This window comes from Aspergillus alliaceus, assembly GCF_009176365.1.
Source record: "Aspergillus alliaceus strain CBS 536.65 unplaced genomic scaffold BDW43scaffold_17, whole genome shotgun sequence".
Lineage (NCBI taxonomy): Eukaryota > Fungi > Ascomycota > Eurotiomycetes > Eurotiales > Aspergillaceae > Aspergillus > Aspergillus alliaceus.
The window spans coordinates 480,915-507,077 of NW_022474700.1; the positions used below are offsets into that span (position 1 = coordinate 480,915).

General features: G+C 47.4%; 6 protein-coding genes across 6 annotated transcripts; 5 read left to right on the plus strand and 1 right to left on the minus strand.

The window, feature by feature from the left end:
• The first annotated feature begins 7,072 nt into the window (after window positions 1–7,072).
• On the plus strand, window positions 7,073–10,880 carry BDW43DRAFT_61189 (tyrosine protein kinase SWE1). Its single transcript, XM_032050300.1, has 3 exons — window positions 7,073–7,671; window positions 7,861–9,884; window positions 9,943–10,880. The coding sequence occupies exons 1-3, from the start codon at window positions 7,416–7,418 to the stop codon at window positions 10,675–10,677; spliced, it is 3,015 nt and encodes a 1,004-aa protein (XP_031901236.1). The 5' UTR covers window positions 7,073–7,415; the 3' UTR covers window positions 10,678–10,880.
• A 943-nt stretch (window positions 10,881–11,823) lies between these two features.
• BDW43DRAFT_299742 (putative mRNA splicing factor RNA helicase (Cdc28)) lies at window positions 11,824–15,186 on the plus strand (the record flags this gene model as incomplete). Its single annotated transcript, XM_032044774.1, has 5 exons — window positions 11,824–14,172; window positions 14,206–14,730; window positions 14,761–14,829; window positions 14,869–15,084; window positions 15,121–15,186. 5 exons carry the CDS (start codon window positions 11,824–11,826, stop codon window positions 15,184–15,186), a joined length of 3,225 nt encoding a protein of 1,074 aa, XP_031901237.1.
• A 122-nt stretch (window positions 15,187–15,308) lies between these two features.
• On the plus strand, window positions 15,309–16,206 carry BDW43DRAFT_61237 (cytochrome b5-like heme/steroid binding domain-containing protein). The gene is made up of 2 exons (XM_032050303.1): window positions 15,309–15,819; window positions 15,945–16,206. Exons 1-2 carry the CDS (start codon window positions 15,643–15,645, stop codon window positions 16,020–16,022), a joined length of 255 nt encoding a protein of 84 aa, XP_031901238.1. The 5' UTR covers window positions 15,309–15,642; the 3' UTR covers window positions 16,023–16,206.
• BDW43DRAFT_61195 (uncharacterized protein) lies at window positions 15,948–16,316 on the plus strand. Its single transcript, XM_032050301.1, has one exon. It carries the CDS (start codon window positions 16,051–16,053, stop codon window positions 16,240–16,242), a length of 192 nt encoding a protein of 63 aa, XP_031901239.1. The 5' UTR covers window positions 15,948–16,050; the 3' UTR covers window positions 16,243–16,316.
• On the minus strand, window positions 16,208–20,735 carry BDW43DRAFT_61232 (putative nuclear migration protein). Its single transcript, XM_032050302.1, has 3 exons — window positions 20,580–20,735; window positions 17,283–20,482; window positions 16,208–17,229 (listed from the first exon to the last, which is right to left on the minus strand). The coding sequence occupies exons 2-3, from the start codon at window positions 20,275–20,277 to the stop codon at window positions 16,412–16,414; spliced, it is 3,813 nt and encodes a 1,270-aa protein (XP_031901240.1). The 5' UTR covers window positions 20,278–20,482; window positions 20,580–20,735; the 3' UTR covers window positions 16,208–16,411.
• A 4,148-nt stretch (window positions 20,736–24,883) lies between these two features.
• On the plus strand, window positions 24,884–25,984 carry BDW43DRAFT_299746 (glutathione S-transferase; the record flags this gene model as incomplete). Its single annotated transcript, XM_032044775.1, has 6 exons — window positions 24,884–24,895; window positions 24,944–25,200; window positions 25,249–25,474; window positions 25,508–25,697; window positions 25,825–25,826; window positions 25,901–25,984. The coding sequence occupies 6 exons, from the start codon at window positions 24,884–24,886 to the stop codon at window positions 25,982–25,984; spliced, it is 771 nt and encodes a 256-aa protein (XP_031901241.1).
• Between the last annotated feature and the right edge of the window lie 179 nt (window positions 25,985–26,163).

The window sequence follows — 26,163 nt, forward strand, 5'->3', positions numbered from 1 at the left end:
TGCGACGCTGACTGTATATTAATAATTCCTAGGTAGCCTATTAAGCTAGCTATAATAGATAGGCTTTTACGTGGTTAAGTCTTCGCACCTTAGTCTCCCGGTAGGTAGATTAGATTTCCTGTTAGCATATCCCAAGAGCGGCCCATTTAAATCACCGTATAGTCTACAATATAATCACTTTCCGCCGCCACCGATCAGCCGTTTACGTCGGCCCGCCATATCCATGCCTTTTATTAATACATTTTTCTGCCTGCTCTCCGGTAAATAAAGACATCAGTCCCGGTCTGGCACAGAATAGGTGGGCGACTGCCCGGCGAAACACATCGGAACTATAACTATCAATATAGCTTGGCTGGTACCCCTGTGTTTCGTCAGGTTTCTAATCTTAATATAACTAACTAGTTATATAACAACAGTTAACGTAATCAACCACCGAGCGGCGGATTTTCTCCGCGGCCACTATTATTTGAAGCTTTTTAACCATATCTTCGGGTGAGGATTGCTCACCATTGATACGCCCGGGCCAGAGACAGTGTATTTCCTCGCACTCATGCCAGGAGTGCAGTGTCAAATCTACTATCGCGCGCAGCATCCAGCCAAATGCCCACTTCTTCAGGTGGCGTTCTGCGTCGGATCAACTCATGCCGATGTTGTAGAAACGCGCAGCGAGCTTAATGATTGAAATTAGCCACGGAAAGCGTTGACGGAGCGGGCGCTGCCCCTGGGCTCTCCAGCTCCTGCGGAAGCTCGCGCTCTTCGCACGGACGCTTTATTGTTATAGATACGTGTAGAGAGCTAAGTTAAAGATAAGCGTAGCGATAGTATTAAACGCATACTAGTCGGTCAATGAATACAGAGCTACAGAGCTCCTCAGCCCTTAAGTTCTTCTGCTCATTTTGGCTGCGAAGGGCAAACACGCGGTCGCGAATGAAAGCCCCAATGGAAGGCTGGCCGTATAGGTTGGAGCCCTGAAAGAACGCGGACACGGCCGTGTACTTGCGTTTGTGGTCCGCGAAGGAGAGAAAGTCGTGAAGACTGACCGGCTGTCGAATGCCACAAAAGTATTAAAAAGGCGCCCTTGTCAGCGCGCGAACCGTGGAGCTGTAGAATGTGGCGAATGACGTCCAGCGAGGCAATAGATAATATTTGACGGTTCGAGACTCAGGCCACTAAGAAAGTACTCGGAGTAGACGCAGGGCCCCGCAGGTCAGTTTGAGCAAGATTTTCGGCGTTTACTGCAAGTGGGATGATGAACGTTTAGATTAGATCCGCAGTTGCCCGATGTCGGGAAAAAGTGCTGCTGTATGGGCAAAGTGGAGACTCCATTCCACGTGTGTCTTTATGGTAAAGACAATGTATATACCGTACCGTTACATCTTCTTCGACACTGTACGTACTGTACCTATGGATGTTGTATGTAGAATACAACATCCTTTTATCACTGTACTTAGTATGTATATACTCGACCTTTGTTTTATTTGATAACTGCTTGTTGACTGGTCCGAAACTAACCTGATCATAGCTTTCCTTTAGAAGTAAGTCACCGGTAGCAGCGGGGTAAAGAAAATGCATCGATGATCGGAGAATATATTTAGGAAAAATTGTAAAAGAAAACTTTCTAACGCCATCTGGTGCCTCTGGCTTGGATGAAGGGGTAAATACTCTTACAGAGGTATGAACAACACAACAACACAACCCCGGAAAGCAGGCAGAACTACTATGGTCTAGCAATCTAGCGTGCCCATAAACACGTATGATCTGCAAATCAAAAACAGAAGAATCAAAATCTTCCTATTCCTCGCCTGGTTGATCGTCTCTTAAGTGGTCTCCTTAGGCGTTTCACATCTCTTAATTTACTATAATTTCTACTAATGTATCTCCTACGTCATGGAATCTTTCCCACCCCCACTCCAGAACACACCAACATCTTCATGAAGAGTAAGTAATCAACAAGAGAAGGGGACGTAGAGTGAGAGAGAGAGAGGCCAGTATGCGTCACCAAACAAAGAATATAGCTTCAATAATATGATTCTTTAAAAAATAAAATGTCCTGAGTGTTGAGAGACTCGACCCATGCTATAAGATGCACATATACACATACATGCATATAAGAGGCAACCCCACCAAAGCAGCCATCTTCTGCGCCTACCTCGATCACTTTGCAGATCAATAGGGATCATGAGATATTGGTGCCATGGAGGTATTCTCATTGGACCTATGAGGTTCTAAGTATTAATAACATTCATTCTATTCTAGGCAAGTTGGCAATCCTACGCACAAGAAAAAGCGATCAATGCTGAGCTCATGCCCTTATCCAGGTACTGTAACAGACTATTTCGCCGTCAGCTCCGCTTATTGTTCTTCTTTTATTTTTTTTTTATTTTTTCTTCTTCTCACTTTTCTCTTCCCCTGTTCCTTCTCTTCTCTTATAGTTGTATTTTCGAGGCGCTTGTCTCGCTACTTGGGACCTAGGAGTAAACATGTCCCACCATTCTAGATTCCTTTTCAAACTTCATCATAATCTACCCCTCTTTCCCCTCACCATCTTACCAGGTCCCCTTCCTGTCCTTAGTATCCACTTTAGTGGCCAGCATTCAATTACAAATGCATATGATGTGGTTGGACTGCGGAGCAGACTGGGCTCTGCAGATAATTTGGCCCTACTGCAGAATAGCTGTACTACTAGTAGTAGCAGGTTGGCTGTCTGCCTATGTTCTTGGTCTCATCTCTACTCTGGACTATTCCCTCGTTTTCCGTGGTTAATCTCAGTCTGGTAGCCCCTAATGATGAATTATTGTGGATATAGTTCATAATGATTAGTGGTGACTTTAGGAGCAAGGATTCTGATTTGTGCATACACACATGACACTGAACAACTGGTTGGCAATCACGGGTTCACTAACATATAGGACTAAGAGGGGCCTACGCGGGTCACTGTCCAAATCCACTAAGGTATTCCGATTATTGCGCTAAATCCGACTCATACGAACGGGTTCGGCAATAGCCTTGGGGTGGGGGGAGGGGTTGACTACCTTGTGGATTAGGAGAGATGATCTGAATCCTGCCATCGGACGCAGCTGAACATTCAACCACTGCACCCATATATGTGCTCTTCAAGTAGAGAGACTCCCAATGATAATCATAATGGTAGTAGTCATATTGGTGATAAAATATAGTTATATTGGAGAATGGGATACGCTATGCTTCCAAGGTAAGTCTTTTCGATGTAAATACAGTGAGTTTGACCCAACAAGCAAAAATAGTGTGTTCGGTTCCAGGCGGTATGTACAAGACAATGCTTCTACACTAAGATACGCTGCGCGTGCGACGATACTGGATGCACTCGGCTGAAGCCATTCAACTAAGCGCTGACACGTGACGGTGTTTGGATGGAATACGTCAGTAGATGCCCTAGGATGGATCTACACCTAGTATCTTTGAGTGACGGTTAAAACAGATTATCTGAGAACTCGAACAAAGGTGGAAAACCGTTCAACCCATAGTAAGTGGCAGTACCGGACAGGCAAAGCTCCGATAGTCTCGGTTGGGGAACGCAATATCTTAGAATTATAAGCAGCCATATATTAATTGACTCGAAAGCTCATAAAGCTTGTCACTAAGCTTAATTACAGTCTCATTAAAAGAGTCATCTTCGGTATGCTAGATCAAACCTACCTCTCTCCCATTTGAGAGAACTTGAACAAAAGAAACCCTCCATATAGCCGGGTTGGCCCACACACACAACTGTTGCATACTAAATTGGTATATAGTTTTTCATGATAAGTATCCTTCCAACTAAAGGTTGGTTGTTTTCTAAACACTGAGGAAATTGCATCTCCTTCTTCATACTCCTGGAATATTCTGGAAATATGCCTACATCTTCGTAAGTTGACGTAGCGAGCTGCAGGAACACCGCATATTGGCCTAAACGATGTAGTCTGTTAGTATTGATTGTGTGGGGATCCTTTCCTGCAGCCTATCAAGCTTTACGGTGAATGATACTAATGCTATAGGTGCAGATTTTATGGTGTGACGCTTCCAGTCCCTTACAACCCATCAGTGCTGTTCCATAGCACCAGGGATGTCCCCCATAGACTAACTTCTTTGATATTCCTAGGCGTGGTTTGTATTCGACATGGGATTAGTTGGACAGCTTTTGGGAAGAATCATTAGAGCAAGAGAAGTACATAATACTAAAACTCATAGAACGAGGCAGGTGTGTAGCACAAACATATCAGCGTCCATTTCTGGCTCTCGCCGGCTCATGCGCTACTAGGTTATAAAGTGGTTGGAAGCATTAGAGGCTGCTATGAAGAGGCAGGCAACTACAGGGCCGTTGGTGCTACTTTTCCAGTCAACTATATGCGATCAAGGCCATGTTTTGTTTTCATATAGCCGACAATTATTCTTGTTAGGTGATAGATGATGCAATAGTCCGTAATGCTTGCGGAGAACTAGGTCATATTACCACATTGAGTAGGGTAGGGGCAGTTTATATAAAGATGCGAAGACACTATTTGCTGTTAACTTTGTGTAATCGCATGGGAGGGTGTGTCGAATAGCACAACAGTATGCAGCCATATTGATGTGGGTATATTCACAGAGGTGTCAGAACTGTTTCGAGGTATGGAGTAAGAATTCTTGGTTTCTAGTGCATCTTCGAATAATCGACAAGATATGTCATATTGGCAATCTCAAGCAATAGCCCTTCTGGAATTACGTCAGAGGTTGCCTAACCCTGTTGGCAGAAATGCTTGTACTAGTAAAATAGACATGGCGTAAGGGATGAAAGGTGCGTACAAGGATAGATTACTTGAATTTTAGTTTATTGACCTATTTAGGGCACACCCTGCTTAGTCATGGCGATAACCGTTGGCGCATTGTCCTCCTCGAGAGGGATGCATAGCTTATCAATAGATCGAATCAAGGGTTAATCAATATTAGATAGATTAATAACTCAATTATTGTCAAGATGAAGCACGGAAAGACATTGATGCTATCCACCTAGTAGAAGGCTTGAGGTGTTGATCATAGAGAATGAGCTGAGTGTTGGGTTGAAGTATGTATGTATGTACATACATACGTACACTATATATATATTATAACCCATACAGTAGTTGTCATGGCTGGTATGCATATGCAGTTCATGCCCTAAGAATTTTCCCGCCAGTTTCATAGTGACATTGGGTGTAGAATATACAACCCGGTCTACATTGCCGGTCCTTGCTAATTTTCCTGAATGCGTGGGTGAATAAGGGCCTGGGCAGCGGTTAATGCTATCTCTTAAGGTTTCAATGCGGCAGATCCATGGGAAGATCATGTGGGGAGAACAATAACATACTGTACGAGGAGTCAAGCGTTACAGTACAATCGATAAACTTACCTAACTCCTAAGAACTAGCCCACAGCTGCGTGCTTTGGGACACGTCGAGAATGAGGCGAAGACACGTGGACATGAGGGGCTCGATTTGGGACCTGGCAGCAGCACAGAGAAACCCTCCCCAACATGGAAGGCCCTGTCCCTCCTATAACAAGAAAGGTTCAGTGAATGTTTAGAAATCCAGATATAAGCCTCTTCATCGGGTGTGTTGTCTTGCATGAAGTATAGAAAGAAGGGAGTGAAATGCCTATGACAAGAAGGGCTAATCTTGTTGAACACTGTTCCTGGTACCTTAAGGTAGTTAGTTGCCACACTACCTAATCAATCAGTACCCACGGTTGGGTGTGTATGCATCACAAGGTTGTGGCGAAGATCGTAGAAATCTTATTTATCCCGCGTACAGTTACCGTAATCATGAAAGAAAAATGATAAAATTTGCTGCATGCAAGGGAGAAAAACGCGCTGAGCTGATCGATAGTCCCCGCATGTCTTATCGATATGAACTTTTATGATGAGGGTTGTTCCGGTGGGTAGGGTAGGGTCTCCTGAAACCAAATTAGGTTCCCAATCCTGGAATTACCGCCTTCCCTTCAAGCCTGCTAGCAGGCTTGAAATCCTGATAAACTTGAGGGGAAACAAGGGGAAACAAGGCATGCTGCTTACTAGTATAGCTGTATAATCGCGAATAGATCGAGTTATACTCAGAGCCTCCGTAATACTAGTATCGTATGATGGGGCGCGGGAACACTTGGGGTTACGCGTGACGCTCCCGGCACTAAACCCAAACAAGCCAGCAGTCAACAACACAAGAGACGCGGTGCGCGCGTTAGCAGAAACACCGAGCAGGATTGGCTGGAAGGCTTGACCAGAGGCGACGGTGCCAGACCTCCTAAGGTGAACTACACCTTTTTTTTTTCCTTATTTTTTTTTCTTTTGCCCTTTTCTATCGTGCCATCTCAGGTACCGATTCATACTCTGCCAGGACAGTATAAACAATATCAAATCATAAAAGTCTACTCCATTTAATTCCCGTAAGGGAAATTCCTCGGGTCATTTATTTAGTTCGCAAGGACTCGCCTCTGCATACCGCAACTTCGGGCATCGTCAGCCCCTCCTCTGTTCGGTTCTACGCCCCATCCCTTTCTTCCTCTCTCGACTTCATTTGCTTTCGCGTGGCTGTCTGCATTATTTTGATTTTCTTGGTGGACAGTTTCGAACTTTCCACCCCTTGCGCAGTCATCTGCCTGCCTGAAGAGGGTCAACCAGCTTTTTAAAGAAAGGGAGACGGAAGGGAGACTGACGCTGCTGTTGATTTCCCCTTCTATCAAACCAAATCGACCCTTCCGCATCTCTCTACTCTCCAGCCCCCTTCTTGCGCACCAGCTTGTGTTTGTCGCTGTTTCGGAATTCCCTCCTCAGTATCATCGCGCCTGGCTTCGTCTTAATCGCTCCTGCATCTTTGCGACGCGCCTTCTTGTTTTGACATCTTTGTTGCCCTTTTGAAACATTCCTTATTGAGTCGTTTCATCTAGGGACACTGCAAAGTAAGAGAGCGTTCTGTTTCCGTCGCGTGGCTGGTGTGAGGTGCACGAAGAGTTGCCTCTTTCTTCCCCGCTCACGTAGCAGCCCTAGGTGTATGGAGGCATCAAAGAATACCGTGTGCTTTACCCAAGCTTCGCAATAGACCTGGTGTGATGTGCATCCATCACTCGTTTCGCATTGCTACTTTGTTTTGCTTCGATACGATTGCTGGCGCCGTGCCTTGCTTACTTTCTCAACATTCCACGGAGATTACTTCCTCTTTCATTAGCTCTGGGTAGGACACGAGTTTCGCACCGCCACAGCCTCTGTTGTTGTCCACGCCGGTCGCGGCTTGAGACCTACCTATTGACTACACAGCACACACTGATCGCGAAGTGCGCCTTTTTCCAACTCGCTTTTCCATCCCATCGCAACACGCCCGAGTCCAAAACTTTGGGACCACGCTGAATCGCCCTCTGGAGTGGCTTTGGCCTTCTAACGTCGCTGTATAATAATGGTTGCAACATTTTCGCCGCACCGTGATGCGGGCGGCACACTACATCTTCCATCGCACACGGGGATTCACCATGTTGATGCTAGCTCAGCTATCCGGCAACTCCGCCGATCCCTGTCGCGCTCGCCTTCTAAGAGTTCCAACTTCTCGCTTCTCGCGAATAGAAACCACTCGCCGTCGAAAACTATGCCATATGTATCTTCGCCTCTATCACCTTCGCGACGATCGTCACATAGCAATTTCGTGCTCTTTCCTAGCTCTTCACACCAATCACCTTTTGCACTTCCATACCCGTCGGGTGGCAAAATAACAAGACCTGCTATGCGTCGTGTACGCACCTCGCCCAGGAGCCCCGTCAAACGTGCCCTCAACCTTTCTGCCGACCAGGGAAACGCGAAGCCCGTACAACCTATCTTAACAACACCCGGTGTGGAGAATTTTCCAGTCACATCGGAAATAAACGTCCAGCCCGACGATAATGCTACCTCCAGCGGCTGTTCTGCGAGTTCATCCCCCGGCGCAGAAACACCTCCTGCTCCTCGACCGACATTATCCAGAATTGAAAAGCGACGCAGCGGGACTTTCAGCTCATATGCAGCAGTCAGCCCATTGAAACGGAGTGACGGGATTATGAACTTGGATCGAGCATCTCGAGGAAGCCCATCAGCAAAAAGGCGTAGTGTGCACACAGCGAACCTTTCCAATGAATTTAGTATATTCGATAGTGAGGCCGGTCCGAGTTCGGTTGAAGAATCCACCTGCGAGTTACCGTCCGAAAGTGAGACGCCATCGTTTCCTGCCAACATCACCCCGTTCAGTCCTTTTGCTACAATCCCCAAGCGCTCCTCTTCCTTGCGAAGATCAACTCTTCAGCAACGTCAAAGTGATCGTTCCTTATTTTCGCGGGCAAGGCCCATGGTTGAGCCGTCTGAGGCTTTAGACACTTCCTCGAGTGCATGTCCCCGCATGTCGTTGGATAACAGTCTCTTTCAATCTAAGCAGGAGAACCTGTTTTCCCCGCGACCTGTATCAGGCAGTTCCCTATTTTCATCAACTGGAAATGGCGCAGGCCAGGCCCGTTCTGCTGTTCACCCGCTTTCTCGGACTATAACACAATCTTCGTCCAACTCCAGCCTAGTGGATGACTCACCAACTCATGAGCCAGTTCACAAAGGCGACCATTCAAGAGGAGTATTTAATTTCTCCAAGTCACTTCCAGCAGGGGCAACTCGACCTGCACCTGTGCGCCAACTTGCGCGAGAAGATTCAACTTCATCTGCGGATTCCTTCGCTACCCCCGAAAATTACAAACTTGTGAAACCTCTTCCTGCGGCATTTATGTCAACCGGCCTAATCTCCAAGAAGAACCGCAATGCCGAGGATCCCGCAAACCTGTTGGGTTTCAACAAGAATATGCCTGATACGCCGTGCAAACGACCCACGAATTTGTTCCCCAGTGGGCAAAAATTGGCTCCAGAACGGTCCCTGGGGATCTCAACATTCTCACGTCATTCAGATGCAGTACCTCCGTCTCCGTCTAACCCACCCAGCACACGTCCCAAGTCAGGCCCTTTTGTACGCGGCATGGGTATCTTCGGGAACAGTTGCAACGGACAGGGACCCTCCCGTCGTGGTAGCTTTGTCAGTGTGGATGGCGACGATATTCAGTTTCAGTCACCATCTGGCCTGCAAGATAGTCAACCTTTAAGCGAATATGACTTGCCACCAACACCAACGAAACAAACATTCTTCCCGTCTCGAACCTATCCCCCTGCCACTTCACAAATCGCCTCCCTCGAGAGACTATCCGAAGCTAGGGGAGCCAATTCAAGTCCGTTACATGAAAGGTTCTTGCGGGGATCACCGCGGACGCCTCAGGACAACCTTCTTTTCCCTGACCCGAGCGGTCTATCAATTTCCAATGACCAGCAAGCGGTCAAATCCGATTTCAACTCTTCCAACCTACCGGCTACTCCCACCGGTCCTCGTGAGTCTCTGTTACAGTCCGGGAAACGCCCTAGCCTCCCATTGAATGGCTACCATACCCCAGATGTGGACCCGAGTTTGACCTCACGCTTCGAGCGAGTTGAGCTTATTGGCACCGGTGAATTCTCTCAGGTATATCGTGTATCCGAACCCCACCATACGTCGCTGTCATCAATCTTTTCAAACAACCAGAAGTCACCTAAAATATTACCCGATCAGGTGTGGGCAGTCAAAAAATCGAAACAACCATATTCTGGGTTGAAGGACCGTGAGCGTCGAATGCGTGAAGTAGATGTGTTGAAGGCTTTGACCAATTCTGATCATATCATCTCTTTCATGAACAGTTGGGAGGACAACGCTCACCTTTATATTCAGACCGACTTCTGCGAAGAGGGGAGCTTGGATGTCTTCCTGGCTCAGGTTGGGCTCAAGGCAAGATTGGATGATTTTCGCATTTGGAAAATATTGCTCGAGTTATCTATGGTACAGCTTGTTCTATAAGTCTATCTAGCATTGGGCTCTGCTAACCGTTTCTTCGCAGGGTTTGAAACATATTCATGACATGGGCTTTATCCATCTCGACTTAAAGCCGGCCAATATTCTGATCACGTTCGAAGGCGTTCTGAAGATCGCTGATTTTGGAATGGCAACACCATGGCCGGCAGAGGATGGAATCGAAGGCGAGGGAGATCGCGAATATATCGGCCCAGAAATTCTAATGGGGCGCTATGATAAACCGGCGGACATATTCTCCTTGGGTCTGATCATTTTTGAGATAGCTGGAAATGTGGAGCTCCCCGATAACGGGCTCTCGTGGCAAAAGCTGCGGAACGGAGATATGAGCGACGTTCCCAGCTTGACTTGGAGCGCAGAAACCAGTATTTTCCGTGATGCGTCCGGGAACCCAATTTCGGAAGAACCATCGTTTGAGGAGTTGTGTGCATCAGATTTCGGGGATGACACATTTGGTGAAGACAGTTTCCTGGGAAGTCGCAGGTCCAGTGAGCGAAAAGCAGTACAACTCGCTCGCACTGGCGAACTTCATGACCCTCCAAGCTTCATGGTTGACTCCAGTCACGAGCAAGCCTTGGACAAAATTGTGCGATGGATGATCTCGCCAGAACCGTTTGATCGGCCGACAGCCGACCACGTTTTGGAGACATATGGTGTCCAATTTGTTGCTCGTCGACGGCGTGCTGGGGCTACTATCTACGAAGGCAACTGGGGCCCTGCCGACGAAATTCTAGCAGAGGATGCTGAAATGATTGACGTTTAATCGGTACTTGATATATTAATGCATTTGGACGGAGTTGGTGCTTTCCTTTATGGTTAACATATATTGACGGCGTTGATGCGGGGATCCGGCCTTCGATAATAATGTCCCTTGTTACTGACCTATGGCTTATGCTTGGCTTTATCTCTCTTCCTTTTCATTTGTGTGCAATGGGGTACGGGTTACTTCGGGACTTGGATCTCAATTGCTCATGCCTCATTGAGCGCTATGCTTGGCGTTCTCTTCATTCTATTTATTAACTAACCGACCACCCTTCACGACTTGATTGACTTGATATGACCAATACCAGTGTTGGAGGGTTTCACTCATTCCCACACATCATTTCCTATGTTGTGCCCCTGATTTGAGCGCTTGCAATCATTTCTTTCTTTTGCAACTTTACCTACCTATGCCTGTACGATTGGATCCTTGCAAGCCTGATATTTTAGGAACTCAGGGTTTGCCTTGTGTAATATTTTTTATTATATCTTCCCTTTGTTTTGATGACCTAACTATTGTCTCTTCGCTTACAGCTTTGAGCGTTGTTAATGACCGCTTTTTTCCTACATTTGTGTCTCCATATCCTCGTCAGCTGTGACTGAAGTACCTTTCAGCAACTGTGCTTATTTATCCCTTTTTCCCTTTCTTTTTTCCTCTTTTCTTTTTCTTTGTTTTGTGAGTGAGTGATATGTCGAGGGACATGAAACAGCCTGTGATCAAGCAGGCTTGACAACAGGGTAATACTTGTGATTTATACTCTTGAATGCGAACCAGTTCTGGACGCCAAATGAAATTTTTTTTTATGTCTACTGTATAGTGTAGTAATAACGTAGTACTTTCCGTACAAACAATGTATTTTAGGCTCGCGCTACCCGTCGACTTCTTGGCAGTGACCTCGGCGGCGAGATTCTTCGTAACATCCACGCGCCTGAGGGCATGCTACACACTCCGACCCGTTCACTCTTTACATATTTTCCATTCCCCCAAGCTCCTTGCTGTAACCGAAATTCCAGAAACTCATTCTAATATGACGCACGGCTTTGTTTGAGAGTTAGTAGTAAAGATATACTTGTGCTTACTACTAAAGTCTCATAGGCGGACATACCGCTGATTTAAACAGTATCAACCACCCACCCTGCTACGTCGAATATGGATCATCGAACATTCGTATCGGATTCCCTTCTTCGCCTTACCAGTGCCTCGGACCCTACCGTTGTCGACTTCGTGCTCGCCACCGCCAGCTCCACTAAGTCAGTGAGTTCACTCCAAGAGAAGCTCGCATCGTTCTTGGATGGCAGTACAGACGATGTCAATGCGTTTTGCGGGGAGCTGTATAGAAGGGTTGGCGTGGGCGCAAAAGGTGGACCCACCAGCAGCGCTCAGAAAGAGCGCGGTGATGCCGCGTCGAAAAAGAAATACAGACTAGTTGAAATGGAAGATAACAATCCGGATTCTACAAGCTCCCTGGGACCCATGAACGTCGAAGCAGAAAGGGAGAGGCGAAGGCGTAAGGACAAGGATCACAAGCGAGCTAAAGAGGAATCTGGCGGACACAGTCGCTGGGAAAAGGAGGAAAACAGGAAGCGTGAGCGGAGCCGAGAAGGGATTCAGGATCGACACCGGTCCAAAAAACTGCGGCGACGGGATAAAGAGGATTTCGAGGACCGCTGGGGTGACGAAGAGATACCCGAAGATGAAATGTATGGAGAGGACGAGCAGGGCGGCGATTTTGAAGAGTCGCCATCGAAGCGGACTAGGTTGGAGGACGGATCTGCGTCACCCCGGTCGAGCAGCCCTGCAGAACTGGATCCAGAGACAAAGAAGGAACTTGAACGTCGGAAGGACTTAGAAGAACGAGACGAGTTTGCGAAGCGGTTAGCCAAGAAGGATGATAACAAGAATAAGAAGATTGTCGAAGACCGAACTAGGAACAGTGAGGTTGCGCGCAGACGGGCTTTAGCAGACGACGCTTCCGCTAGGGCGGCCGCTATGCCCGAGCTGAGGATGCGTTCTCGACAGGAATATCTTAAAAAACGAGAGACAGAGCGACTAGCCCTTCTACGCAGGCAGGTTGCAGAGGAAACAGCCGAGATGCGTGACAATCCTAATTTGACACGGAAGGAGAAAGAGGAATTTGCTAGAAATCGGGAAGTGCTTCGGATTGCTGAGGAGCGGCTACGGATCGATGATTACCGCGATGGATACATGATGCCGGATGATTACATCACAGAGAAAGGAAAGATTGATAGAAGGAAGAAAGAAGATGCTCTTTACAAACGCTATGTCGATCGCGACGAGTATGGACAGGAGCGGTTCGTCACGGAACACGAGGAATGGGAGCTAGAGCAAACCGCCAAGGCAAAAGCGCAAATTAACAGGGCGGAATTTGTGGATGAGGGTGACTACGAGTATGTGTTTGATGACTCGCAAAAGATCAATTTTGTTATGGATGCCAAGATGGAAGGAACTCAGAAGGCTATGACCCAGGAACAGCGTATCCTCCAAGAAAAGCTCGATGCTGCGGAGAAGAAGGCAGCATCAATCGAGGACACGCGAAAAAGCCTACCCATTTATCAGTTCCGGGAGGAGATCATTCAAGCGGTTCATAGCCATCAAGTGTTGATTATTGTTGGAGAGACGGGTTCTGGTAAAACAACCCAGATTCCACAGTATCTCCATGAAGCTGGGTTCACAAAAAACGGGATGAAGATCGGGTGTACGCAGCCTCGACGGGTCGCTGCCATGAGCGTTGCATCTCGAGTGGCCGAAGAGATGGGGGTGAAGTTGGGAAATGAAGTTGGCTATGCCATCCGCTTTGAGGACAATACAAGCGATAAGACCGTCCTCAAATACATGACGGATGGTATGCTGTTGCGTGAACTGCTAACAGAGCCAGATTTGGGTCAGTACTCGGCCTTGATGATTGATGAAGCGCACGAAAGAACTGTGCCAACGGATATTGCCTGTGGCCTCTTGAAGGATATTGCCAAAGCACGGCCAGATTTGAAATTACTGATATCATCTGCAACAATGGATGCTCAGAAGTTCCAGCAATACTTCGATGATGCGCCTATTTTCAATATTCCCGGGCGACGCTATCCTGTTGATATTCATTATACATCACAACCAGAGGCGAACTACTTGGCCGCAGCAATCACAACCGTCTTTCAAATTCATGTCACCCAAGGCCCCGGAGATATCCTTGTGTTTTTAACGGGCCAGGAGGAGATTGAAGCTGCTGAGCAGAGTCTACAGGAGACTGCACGGAAGTTAGGGAGCAAAATTCCTGAAATGATAATATGTCCCATCTATGCCAACCTGCCATCAGAACTACAAACTAAAATCTTTGAGCCGACCCCGCCAAAGGCACGGAAAGTTGTACTCGCTACAAATATTGCCGAAACTAGTTTGACGATCGATGGCATTGTCTATGTTATTGATCCTGGGTTTGTCAAGGAGAATGTCTTTAATCCTCGGACTGGCATGGAAAGTCTGGTGGTAACCCCATGCTCGCGTGCGTCTGCTAACCAGAGAGCCGGTCGGGCTGGTCGAGTTGGTCCAGGGAAATGTTTTCGCCTCTATACGAAGTGGGCGTACTATAACGAATTGGAGGAGAGCACGACGCCTGAGATTCAGCGTACAAACCTTAGCGGCGTCATTCTGATGCTCAAGTCATTAGGGATCGACCAGTTACTCGACTTCGACTTTATGGACCCTCCGCCGGCCGAGACAATCATTCGAGCGTTAGAGCAGCTCTATGCGCTAGGTTCGTTGAATGACAGGGGCGAATTAACAAAGGTTGGAAGACAGATGGCAGAGTTCCCGACGGACCCGATGTTAGCCAAGGCGATTTTGGCGGCAGACAAGTACGGCTGCGTGGAAGAGGTTCTTTCTATTGTATCGATGCTAGGAGAGGCCAGCGCCTTATTCTTCCGGCCTAAGGATAAGAAGATCCATGCGGATAGTGCGCGTAATCGGTTCACTATCAAGGACGGCGGGGATCATCTGACCCTGCTCAACATCTGGAATCAATGGGTGGATTCCGACTTTAGCTTCGTGTGGGCGAAGGAAAACTTCTTGCAGCAGCGCAGCTTGACTCGGGCGCGTGACGTACGCGATCAGCTGGCGAAATTGTGTGACAGAGTCGAGGTCACTGTCAGCACGTGTGGATCGAACAATCTGCAACCGATTCAGAAAGCCATCACGGCTGGGTTCTTCCCGAACGCAGCACGTCTGCAGCGTGGTGGCGATAGTTACCGAACGGTGAAGAACGGACAAACTGTGTACCTACACCCCTCAAGCACGCTGTTTGAAGTTAATCCTCGATGGGTGATCTATTTCGAACTCGTGCTGACGAGCAAGGAGTACATGCGGAGCAACATGCCACTTCAGGCAGAATGGTTGGTAGAAGTCGCGCCGCACTACTACAAGAAGAAGGATTTGGAGACACTGGGACTAGAGCGGAAAATGAAGGGACAGGGAGCGGCAGGTGAAAACAGTCGAGATTACTAGTGGGTTGTGTTTTTACGTACCAATGTATCGTTACCTGTATACCTAGCCGTTTATTTTATATACCTGCATTGTTAGACACGAAGTGTATTCTCTCACTTGCGTATATTGAATGAAGAGTTGAATGCTGTGCATATATCTATCTTTAGGTATCAGGACCTTATTACTCTGTACAAGAGTATATATATTACTCCGTACGGATTTATTCTTATAATTGTTCGAGCATAATAGTCCACCAACCAATCACAACACAGCCATTTTAATACCTAGAGCCAGAGACCGCGGCTGCGAGATGGGGTTAACCTCGGCTCCTTCTCGCCCGAGTTGACAGTCGTCACATCTGCTTTTTGACCCCAGATTTATTCAGCGTCATCGTCATCAATCATCCGACCAAAAAGTTACCTGACTCACTTTCGAACTCCCAACACGAAAGAAAAAGAAATAAAGAAGAAAGCCATAATGTCCCAGACCTTCACCCCCGCCGACGTCGCTTCCCACAATAACACGGACAATGGCCTTTACATCATCATCGACAAGAACGTTTACGACGTGACCAAATTTGTGGATGAGCATCCTGGAGGAGCGAAGATCTTGAAGCGTGTTGCGGGGAAAGATGCTAGCAAGCAGTTTTGGAAGGTATTACCATATTGTCTTCTGTGATTCTTTTCCCTTTTCTATTTGTCCTGGAAGGTGTCGCCGTGTCTCTGGATTAGATGAACTCCCTCCATACTCTCTATGTGGCCAGTACTGACTCGGGACAGTATCATAATGAGGGCGTATTGAAGAAGTATACATCAAAATTGAAGATCGGGGAAGTGAAGGAGGCTGCAAAGTTGTGACCGATTTATTGTTGGACGTGGATCGGGAATGTCTGAGTATATTTATCTTGCGTGGCCGCATATGGAGGGATGGAGGGTAGGATTTTTTGTCTTTCTACATGCTTCGATCACCTATTCCAGCATGATTACGCTGTATATACTACATTGCACAATACATCATCTCATATATGTATCTCTGGAGTTTTGGTTTCCTATAATAAACTCCGATGACTTGAAATAGTCCCAACTCCTAGTCCCAAAGCAAAGTGCCTTCCAGAAGTAATAACGGTGGTATCAATGCGCGAATATGAATGGCGGTAGACACTTCTGCACCTAAACACCAGAATACACAGTACTAGTCCACAGATCAGGGGGGTTTCATTTTATATCAGAGTATGTATATCCCTAAGTTAGAATCCTCTAAAAGGGTCGTCATGGCGAAAAGATTCACTACCACCATACCTTGGGTGATCAAGGTCATCAAACCGCTGGCTCCCCAAGCTCCACGGGCTTGAAGGTTCCCGCCCATGCCGTGTATGTATCGCACCATACTGGTTAGACTCAGTTTGATCAATGAATGCCTCCATCCGGACAGTACCAATGGCATCGAAGTAATTGCCAGTTCTTATACTGGTCTCGGAGGCACGCCCACTAACGCTGCTTCCACCGCTATTGATAGTTGCCGGAGCATATGCATCAAGGGGGACTTGTGCTGAAGGCATCGATGGCATGGCGCCCTGACTAGAAAAGCTACGGATCATCGGAATCCGGGGGGTAGTATTGCTGCGCTTGCGCGAGTGGTTTGAGAACCGGGGGATTGTGGGCGGGTCAGCCGCATCTGCCATATCTACCTCCGCCGGGAGCTCTGGGACAGGCTCAGGGTGTTTGAATGCTCGTCTGCCTCTTGGTCGTGGCCTTGGCCGGCCTTTCGCGATCCTAATAGAGTCGCGGATTGGGTTGCGACGCAAAGTCGCCGTCGGCGCAGACGATGCAAATTCCTCTCGCGGTATAGGAGGTAGGGCAGCTAGATCATGGAGGCCCATGGAGGAATGGCTCAAAAACGACAGCGCAGTTAGCCAGACATAATGTCGTTCGATGCTGGTAGCGGTGAACTTCAAAGCTCGCTCAGGGGTAAGGATTAGGATAGAACGGTTAAATGGGTTTTGTGGGTCAAACCCTCTAGGCAATGGGTTATCATCCTTAACATCAAGGACGGACTGGATCATCACTGCTCGTAGTTAGCGGCATATAGCCTAGTGAACTTAAGACGGGGAAACAAACGTTTTCTGCCACTTTTGCCCAGTAGCGCTGGTCCACTTGTTGGCTGTTTGCTACTCCACATAACTGCTCGCTCATACGGGGCGAGCCAGACCCATCGTTTGTGCCTTGCTCCGCTGTTGGCAATATTTGCGGACATATCTTCTGCATTCCGACCATCCCAGTTGTCTTTGGATTCGCCAACTCCGAAGGATCTCCTCCGACGAACGTACTTGAGCATCCATTCCCCGACCATCGTCTGAGCAATGGCATCAACGACACTAGTTGGCTGAACTGATGTCGCTGTGGACTCATCTCGCCGGTGGGTGAACACGCTTGAAGGGTAGGCACGATGACCGGATCGCCCTTGGCTTGCTCGCCTATCTCGTCGTGGAGTAGTAATATCGTCAAATGGAAGGGGTGGGTACTGAGGACTGTCCGCCGCATACGAAGAAGTTGACATAGTGGGAGAGGACCGAGTTCCAGGCCGGTCAGGTTCTGTTTGAGACATTGCAGCTGCAGACCGGACTCGCCGCAAGGTGGGCTGTCGAATGATTGATGGCCGACCGCGGTCAGAGAAGTTTCGAGGGTTCGAAGGGGTAGGACTCTCGCCGCCGCGCTTGGCTGAAATTTTACGTGAACTGAGACGAATTGGCACGGGAAAAGGGGGAGCTGCACTACCGTCGAGACTCAGCTCGCTAGGGCTGCGTATTCTCTGATGTGCGGCTGCCCCGTTAGAAACCATCGCCGCTCTCCGTATATCTTGCTGGAGTGTCGCCGAGGGCATTACCCCAGTGCGTTGGCTTATACGAGCAAGTCCGCTAGGGTTTTTCATATCAAGTTCAACCGTCGCATTATACAGATGAGCTTCCGCATCCAATATATGCTCATCGATTTCTGTGGTCGTCTCATCTAAGCTAGGACGGCCCTGGGTCGAGACTAATTTGCCTCTCCTCAGTGTATATGAAGCAAACGGTCGATTAAGCAGCTCATCATCAGTGAAGATATCCTTCATCTTAGGAGATAATTCCTCATCACTTGGCTGGTCAAATCCGGCAAAGAGACTACTTGATCTCAAGGGCCGTCGTAAGTCTGTCGTTGACTCTTCGGACAAGGGTCCGTTGTCATTATTACCAGGATAAGCTTGTACATGCTCGCGAGGCTTGCTTCGTGCGGGTGCCTTGGCTGGGATAGGTGGCGGTACTGGTATTTCCTCTTGTTTAACTCTTGAGTGTGGAGCGTGGTACGGCTGTATCGGGGGATCCTGAAGGTCGGTACGAAGGGGCAAATCCGGGATGGCTGATGGCAGTAAGCTCGCTGGCAACTTAACAGGACGTTGATCAATTCGTATCTCTTCTGTCTGTATACCAACCGTTCGGCTATCAAGAGTTACCCTGAACTCAGTCTGACAGGAAGCGCTCTTAGTCTGCGGCGGTAGAACCACACTTCCTCGAGGCGAGGATGGCTCGGAGCATGGCGGATGAATTGCAATCATCGGGACCTCAATATCCAGGGACCCTGGACCATCCGAAGATAGGCTTACACGTATTTCATGCGCCTCAGTAGCTTGGGGCTGCTCTGTTTGGACGGATGTAGAAACCATGGCATTCTGCTCACGGGTCGTCAACGGCGGTCGTGATTCGCCGAGCCTAGGGGTCCATGGGGGAGTGGGCAAATCACCGGCAGTTTGGGAAGATGCTGATACCATATCGGTTGAGTCCGTCCCCGTGCTGCTGTCTTTTGTCTGGTATGTGATAGAGTCATTAAAACTTTCAGCATCCTTGTCAAAGCCTATAGTACTAGTCTCCTGCTGCATCTTTGGGGTTGGAGGGGGAGAATATTGTATCCCTGCATCTTGGTAGCAATAGCTTGCAGTTGTTGTTGCTGTTGGTGGCTTCCAGGGGCTGTTAGGCTCTGACTTGAATGCGTAACCTTCAACGCTATGTAGAGAGAGGCCCAGAATTTTCCTTGCCTTGGCCCCCATCTCCATTGTGTGGGACAATTGGGAGTGAACGGACGTTGGACGTTCCTCTGGGAGTGCCTCAGGTGAATAGGGAGTAAAATCATCGTCCGGCAGATCAAACTCGTCTTCCTCGTCGAATGCCAATTCTTGTGCAAGGTTTATACCGTCGGGCTTCGCACCGGGTATATTAACCGCACTCGGCACGGAATACCGGAGGCTATGGAAATCGCTTCCATCAGTACTCACGCTTGTGACACTGGTCCGCCGTCTTCCCTGACTGCTCGAGTGGATACTCGCAGTATCACTGTCTTTCCCCGTGGTCTCCTCCTTGGACAAGCCAGCGTCATCGGGGGTCGGCGCCTGATGGAAATTTCCAGCTGCTTGGACTGCTGCCACCTCGTTCAAGACCATCTTGAGACGGCCTTCAACGACATGAACTTTACGTTCCAGATTCCTGCGCACGCCTTCCCAGGATTCCTTATCGCTGTTCCAAAGTTCCAACGTCTTATTAACCTCCTCTTCCCGACTGCGGGCTTTTTTTTGAGCTTGATCCAGTTTCTTCCGGATATCTGAGATATTCTCTAGTGCTTCATCCCTCTCCTTTGCGAGCTCGATGAGAGCTGAGGAGGTGCCGCCTTCCAGCAGCTGTAACTGATGTTTGAGCGACCGGGTCTCCTTGGTGCTATGACATAATCGCTCACTGAGATCCTCGGCCTCTGTTCGTGACTCATCCAGGCTTCGCTCCAAGACATCAATAGTTTTTGTTTTACTTTCCACATCCCTCCGTAGAGCCAAGATTTCCGAGACAAGTGAAGCATGTAACGTTGGGGTAAACCTCCGGGGATCTAGTGGTGATAAGGTGCCCTCGTATGCGGTATCTTGGTAGTCACAGCGTCCATCGAGGAAAAAGTCCTGGTTTGATGGAGAGGGGGTTGATGACGATGCACCGGGTGAGGAATCTCCTCGGCGATGCGTTGAGGAACCCCTTCGAGAAGACGTAGAGGGTGTGGGGAACACGCTTGCAACCGAAACTTGGGAGGCTGTCTCTGTTGCCATCGTTTCAATAGAATCCAATGGGCACGGGGAGACTTCAAGTTCAAGCTCGAGAGGCTTATTTGCATACAACAGCAATCGGATTCATAAGCCTCACACTATGCTATGGGGCGTCCATTTGAACCCTCCCAAGGTTACAGCGGGCAAGGACCAGATGACAGGTGAGGTGGACGCTGCCCAGCAGCTCCAGACTTTCCAGCACGGGTATCTAAGTTAGTCGCAATGAGCTGTGTCAGCCACTTATGCGCATGGGTCAAAGTGAACACATTCGGGAGTCAAGGCACGCAGGCAGTAAAAATTAATACCTACATGTGAATCTAAGGCTTAATCAGAGAGGCGGCTTTGCACAATCTGTAAAAGCAAACGTAGATATGGGCCAGAGAAAGGAGGGAGCAGGAAGACAACAGGAAGATAAAAGTCAAGGACAACAAAAAGCACCCAGAAGAGATTTGAACTAACGGCCTCTCCTTAGCCACCCAGTGAAGGGGGTGCGAGGGGATTGAACAGACTCGTCGAGGCGGGGGAGGGGGAAAAGATTCGCAGATCGCGTCCTGGGACAACAAGAAAGAGGGCGTAAGACTGACTGATGTCCACCAAGCTCTCTCATAGATCTGAGGAAGGGGACACGGTCTACATTGTATGAGGAAGCCCGTTAGATCACGGCCGATCAAGTGCTAATGAGCCTTGCGGGCTGCAGCCCAAGAACTTGTCTGAGCATCGGGATGTGCACGACGTGAGGACAAGCCGTGGCTAAGATGCTAAAGCGTTAGCTCTTCCAGGGGTGTTCGTTAGGGGGAATGGGGAACTGCGTCCACGCTCCCGATTAGTGAGGCGGATCAAAAGAACTGCTCCACTTGAGCTGCCACTGACTTTCCAAATAGGAGTAGCAAAAAAGTTCTTGGGCATAGAAGCGGGTTAGTGAAAAAAAAGACGAATCAGAATGAGGGCGATCGGCTGTGGGTATGATTACTACAGTCGACAAGAAAACCATCGTATCCCAGCAAAGATTCACGAGCCAATAGCATGTACCTCTAGCCAAAGAGAAAAAAGGAGAACGAAAATGTAAAACAGGGTAAAGTCACTGATTTGCTTGGCTACACAGCTTGAGGGAGGGGGGAGGAAAAGGAGAAGACCCAGCCAGTGGAAAGGAGAGAAGGAGCGGTTAGCCTGATGATCGTCCAATTCCTATTAATGAAATTGTAGAATACGGAGGGAGGGGAGAGAAAAACTAACTAAGAGAAATAAATAAAAAGAATTGAATAAAAATAAAAAGACAGAGTCGAATTCATAACAGCGTGACTAGTTCAGTGGACTATCTTAAAAGGAGATCCATTGAAATTCGATTATTGCTAAGGGGAGGATCTTGTCAATTGATCACTCTTGGGAAATTATTATTATTATTATGTGAGACTAGTGTGGATCCACATCCAATTGGTGCTTTTATTTGTTTTTTATTTTTTTTCTATACTACATACTTGTTAGTAGTACTCGGGCGTAGGAATATCGTAGTATCTACTGGAGAGAACAAATCTTAACATACTATCAATGTAATTAATTCCCTCGGTTTGCTTTATACTAGTTAGTTGTCTTTCTTTCATTCTCTCTTTTGGCTTTGCCCCGTCCCTTCGTCTCTCCCTTAAAGTTTTGATTGCCCTTTTCTATTGATGCCGTTCTAATCATACGATGTCTGGTGAGCAGGCAAGCCGTTTACTATTTTGCCTCTCGAGCGATCGTCGAATGTAATTTCCCAAAAAGCCTATGGTCTGGGTTTCAGCCTCTCCTAATCAATCCGTCAGAACAGGGTTTTATAATTAGATCCGATATAGTTGACCATATAATAGGGAAACGTATGCGTACGACTAGTCAGCGAGAGAATTGACTCGATATGAAATTGATTGAACCATATAATCGTAACCAAAACAAGAATCAATCAAGTTACTCCAGAGTTTACAATGTCTACTCCGTATACATGCGATTAAGAGGGGGTAGTCTGCGGGGCGTAAAGAGTCGTGATGTTTTTGGTTTTGGCTTTGTTTTTATCCCACCTGCATTGGGGCAAAGGTATTGTACTGTCTTTACAAAGCACCTGAGAAGGATCCTAGAATCTTGAGCTCTCCACCTCTTCTTCTCGGCTCCGATTTTTTGGGTAATTTAGTTTCCCCATTCCGGAAATTAGATCGGAGTTGGCGACCCTTGCTGAGAAAAAATTAGCCACTTCATTTCCATTGCTGATCTCTGAGATCAGATGTAGAAGACCAAATATATCACAGTATAGATAGAAAGGAGATACTACTTAATTAGCAGCAGCAGCAGTAGTAGTAGTATTCCTATCGGAGTAGTTCTCTGTCTCATTCTCCGGACAGTCAATGCGGGTTTTAATTTTGAGAAGCTACTACTTGGTTAGTGACCTGCAACCAATGAATCCTTATCACATAAAGATACTTTTAGACGATGACAATTGGGTCACACCTCCGTTAGCCCTCTTATCGTTCGAACTTTACTTCATTAACAGATACTAAGTTCCATCTATGTGTCTAGTGAAGTTGGAACGTGTGCTTTCCCCGACTCGAAAAGGGAACGTGAAACTAGTCGACGGACTAAGACCATACTACTTTTCCTAATTTGCAACCGGGACTCGAACGCCGACCCACACGGCAAGACATACACTTACTTTCTTTTCTGTCTTTAGTTCAGGGGGAGAAAAATTGACAGGTCATTGTGCGATAGATTAATTAATATTAATGTATTCATTATTACCCGCGGCGGTCGAGACTCGACAAGGCTGCTCACATATTTGTTCAGTTTGTCTCGAACTATATAGAATGCCGCATCGAAAATGGAAGAGGAGCGAGAGAGAGAAGACAAAGCCACTCAGTTTACTTTTTGTTCTGTTTTCCGGGTTTCATTACCGACCTCTACGTGACCTTCTTCCAAGTTATACTCCGTATAATATTAATAGATGAGCCTATACGGAGGACTTCCTCACTATTGATTTATTTTATTTTTTTAGTTTTATTTTTTCTTTCTTTCTTCAAAGAGTCGAATAGACTTGGATTGCACCGTTGAAGATCACCGGCCTGCAGCTGTCAACATGAATGGGGCCTAGTTGCTTAGTCGTAACTTGTCAGCTTATCATAAAAGACTTGCATATCCCATTGCCGGCATCATATAGTCACATAATCAACCTGAAGCCGCGAACAACTTATAATGTGATGGATCTATTAGTCGCCTGCAGTTTCTGGAGTTTATCTAATATCTACGGAGTACTCCGTAGATAACCATTGTATATAGTATGTCCCACATCTTAATTGGCCATATCATATTCAAAAACGACTATTAGATCCATTTCAAGGCCACATCGAGAATGGAATTGTTTGATCATTACCCTAAACGGTCACTGACTAAGCGACAGCTTCAACTTGATCTTTTTAGGGGATGACGTTATCCGAATCCTCGTCGCGGCATTATGTGACAACACAGCTCCAATACAACTAGAGTACATGCCAATCGACATACTCCCCAAAGTCTTGTTCTTCGACGTGTTCGGAACCGTCGTAAAATGGCGTTCATCTGTCACAAGAGAGTTACAAGAAGCTGCTGAGCGTGCCCTTTATAATCCCCACAAGTCTATCCCTGGGGACGGACGCGCACAGGTCTTGCAGATGACTTTTACGGATTGGCTCTCGATTGCAGAGGATTGGCGAGAATCCTATGGGCAGTTTACGGGGAACTTTGATCCTTCTCGGGGTTTCGTCTCGGTCGACCAGCACCATTACACGGCTCTATCCAAGCTACTCCAGCAACAGGAAATCGGGAGCCTCTTCATAGATAGCGAGAAATGGGACCTGGCTTTCTGCTGGCACTGACTTCCTCCATGGCCTGACAGCGTTCGGGGTTTGGAACTATTGAGCTGAAACTTCGCAACGTTTCCTTACTAGAGGACCTTCGACGGTATGGCTCCTTGCTTTTACAGATGTAGCCAGTGCAGAGAACTTCGGAGCATATAAATCTTCGCCTTGCATGTATCACGGAGCGGCAGCCCGCTTCAAGCTGGATCCCAGCCACTGCGTCATGGTGGTAGCCCATCTCGATGACCTGAAGGCGGCTAAAGCACAAAGTTTTCAGACAATCTATGTTGAACGATTTCAAGAAGAAACGAAAGATTTGACTTGGGCAAAGAAAGAGGGTTATGTGGATCTCTACGTCAATCTGAACACAGGCGGTTTCGTTGAAGTTGCGCGACGACTCGGATCCAGCAATAATCCCTAGATATATGTTATATTATTCTATTGTGCAAGTGGGGACGTTTTGTTTCGACTCTTACGTTTGTGATCCTCTCTCAACGTAACGGCATAGTCTAGCATAGCGCATATAAATTTAGAGTATGATCCAGTGACGGGAATCTAACATTCTTTCCTAATCCTTGAATTTAGTTCGAGTTACCGTGATGACGCAGCTGGTGAAGCCATCAATTGCAACATCGATCTTCAATTTGTTAGCCCCCTCAACTTGGATGACAAATTCGAATGTTTGAAATCAAATACATATAGTTAAATTCGCTGTTATTATATGCAATCAATCAAATCACTTTTCGAATGAGAGGAGCAACATGACGGAACAGGTACGTAGGGCATCTTAATGGCACCTCCATGCTAAGTAAGACCTTCAGGAGCACAAAGTCTACCGTCATGCTGATGCTGATGGCCACTTTCGGCGGAAGGATTCGGTTTTCCGTTCAATTGTTTCCAGCGATCCCACGGCTGAATTCCCTGCTGAGAAAGACCGCTACATCTTATACTTGGGTTACGGCTGCCCATGGGTGCATAGGCCTAACATAGTTCGATCGCTGAAGGGCCTGGAGGAGATTATCCCACTGGTGGTTTTGGATCCCGAGCTGGGGGCCGATGGATGGTTCTTCTCAGATCTGTAGGGATCAGCAAAAAAGGACCCTCTCTACGGATTCACGCAGCTAAGACAGTTATATTTCAAGGCAGACCCGGCGTACGAAGGGCGGTACACTATTCCGGTGTTGTGGGACAAGAAGGAGACGATCGTGAACAATAAGAGTAGTGAGATAATGCGGATGTTCTATACCGAATTGGACCATCTACTTCCGGATGACCTGCGCGAGGTCAACAAGCCGGGTGGGGGATTCTACCCTCTGTATTTAAGAAATGATATTGATGAGATGAATAAATGGGTATACCGTTAGATTAATAACGGGGTGTACAAGACCGGATTCGCAACAACTCAGGTGGCATACGAGGGAAATCTTTATCCGCTGTTTGAGGCGCTGGATCGCATCAAAACCCACCTGCACAGCAAAGACACCAACCTGTTCGGAGAGCACATAACTGAGACCGATATCCGGTTGTACACGACCGTTGCCCGGTTTGATGTAGCCTATTATCTCATATTCCGATGTAACCTGAAGATGATCTGGCATGACTACCCACAGATTCATCTTTGATGTCGTCGGCTGTACTTCGACGAATCCAAACGGACGCAGGGGGTTGCCTTTAAGAATACAACATTCTTTGATATTATAAGTGGTATGCTTAGGGAGTGAGGCTGGCTTGGAACTGTTGCTGATTACAGCATACAGTACAAATTTGGTTACCTGAAGGCAATGGGCAAGCGAACGGGCAGTTCGCAGATAATTGTCCCTGCTGGCCCGCTGCCAAATACCTTGCCACTAGAGGACTCATAGCGCATTTATAGCACAAGGTTAAACAATGTATTTCAAAACTCGTCCTAGTGATCTGAAAAGAGGATGTGCGTACCGAGGTGCGCAAAACGGCCCAATCTCCACCTGAACACATACTGCCCCGTATATTAGACTTCCTGAACCAGAAATAATACTCAAATAGCAAGGAATGATACATGTGA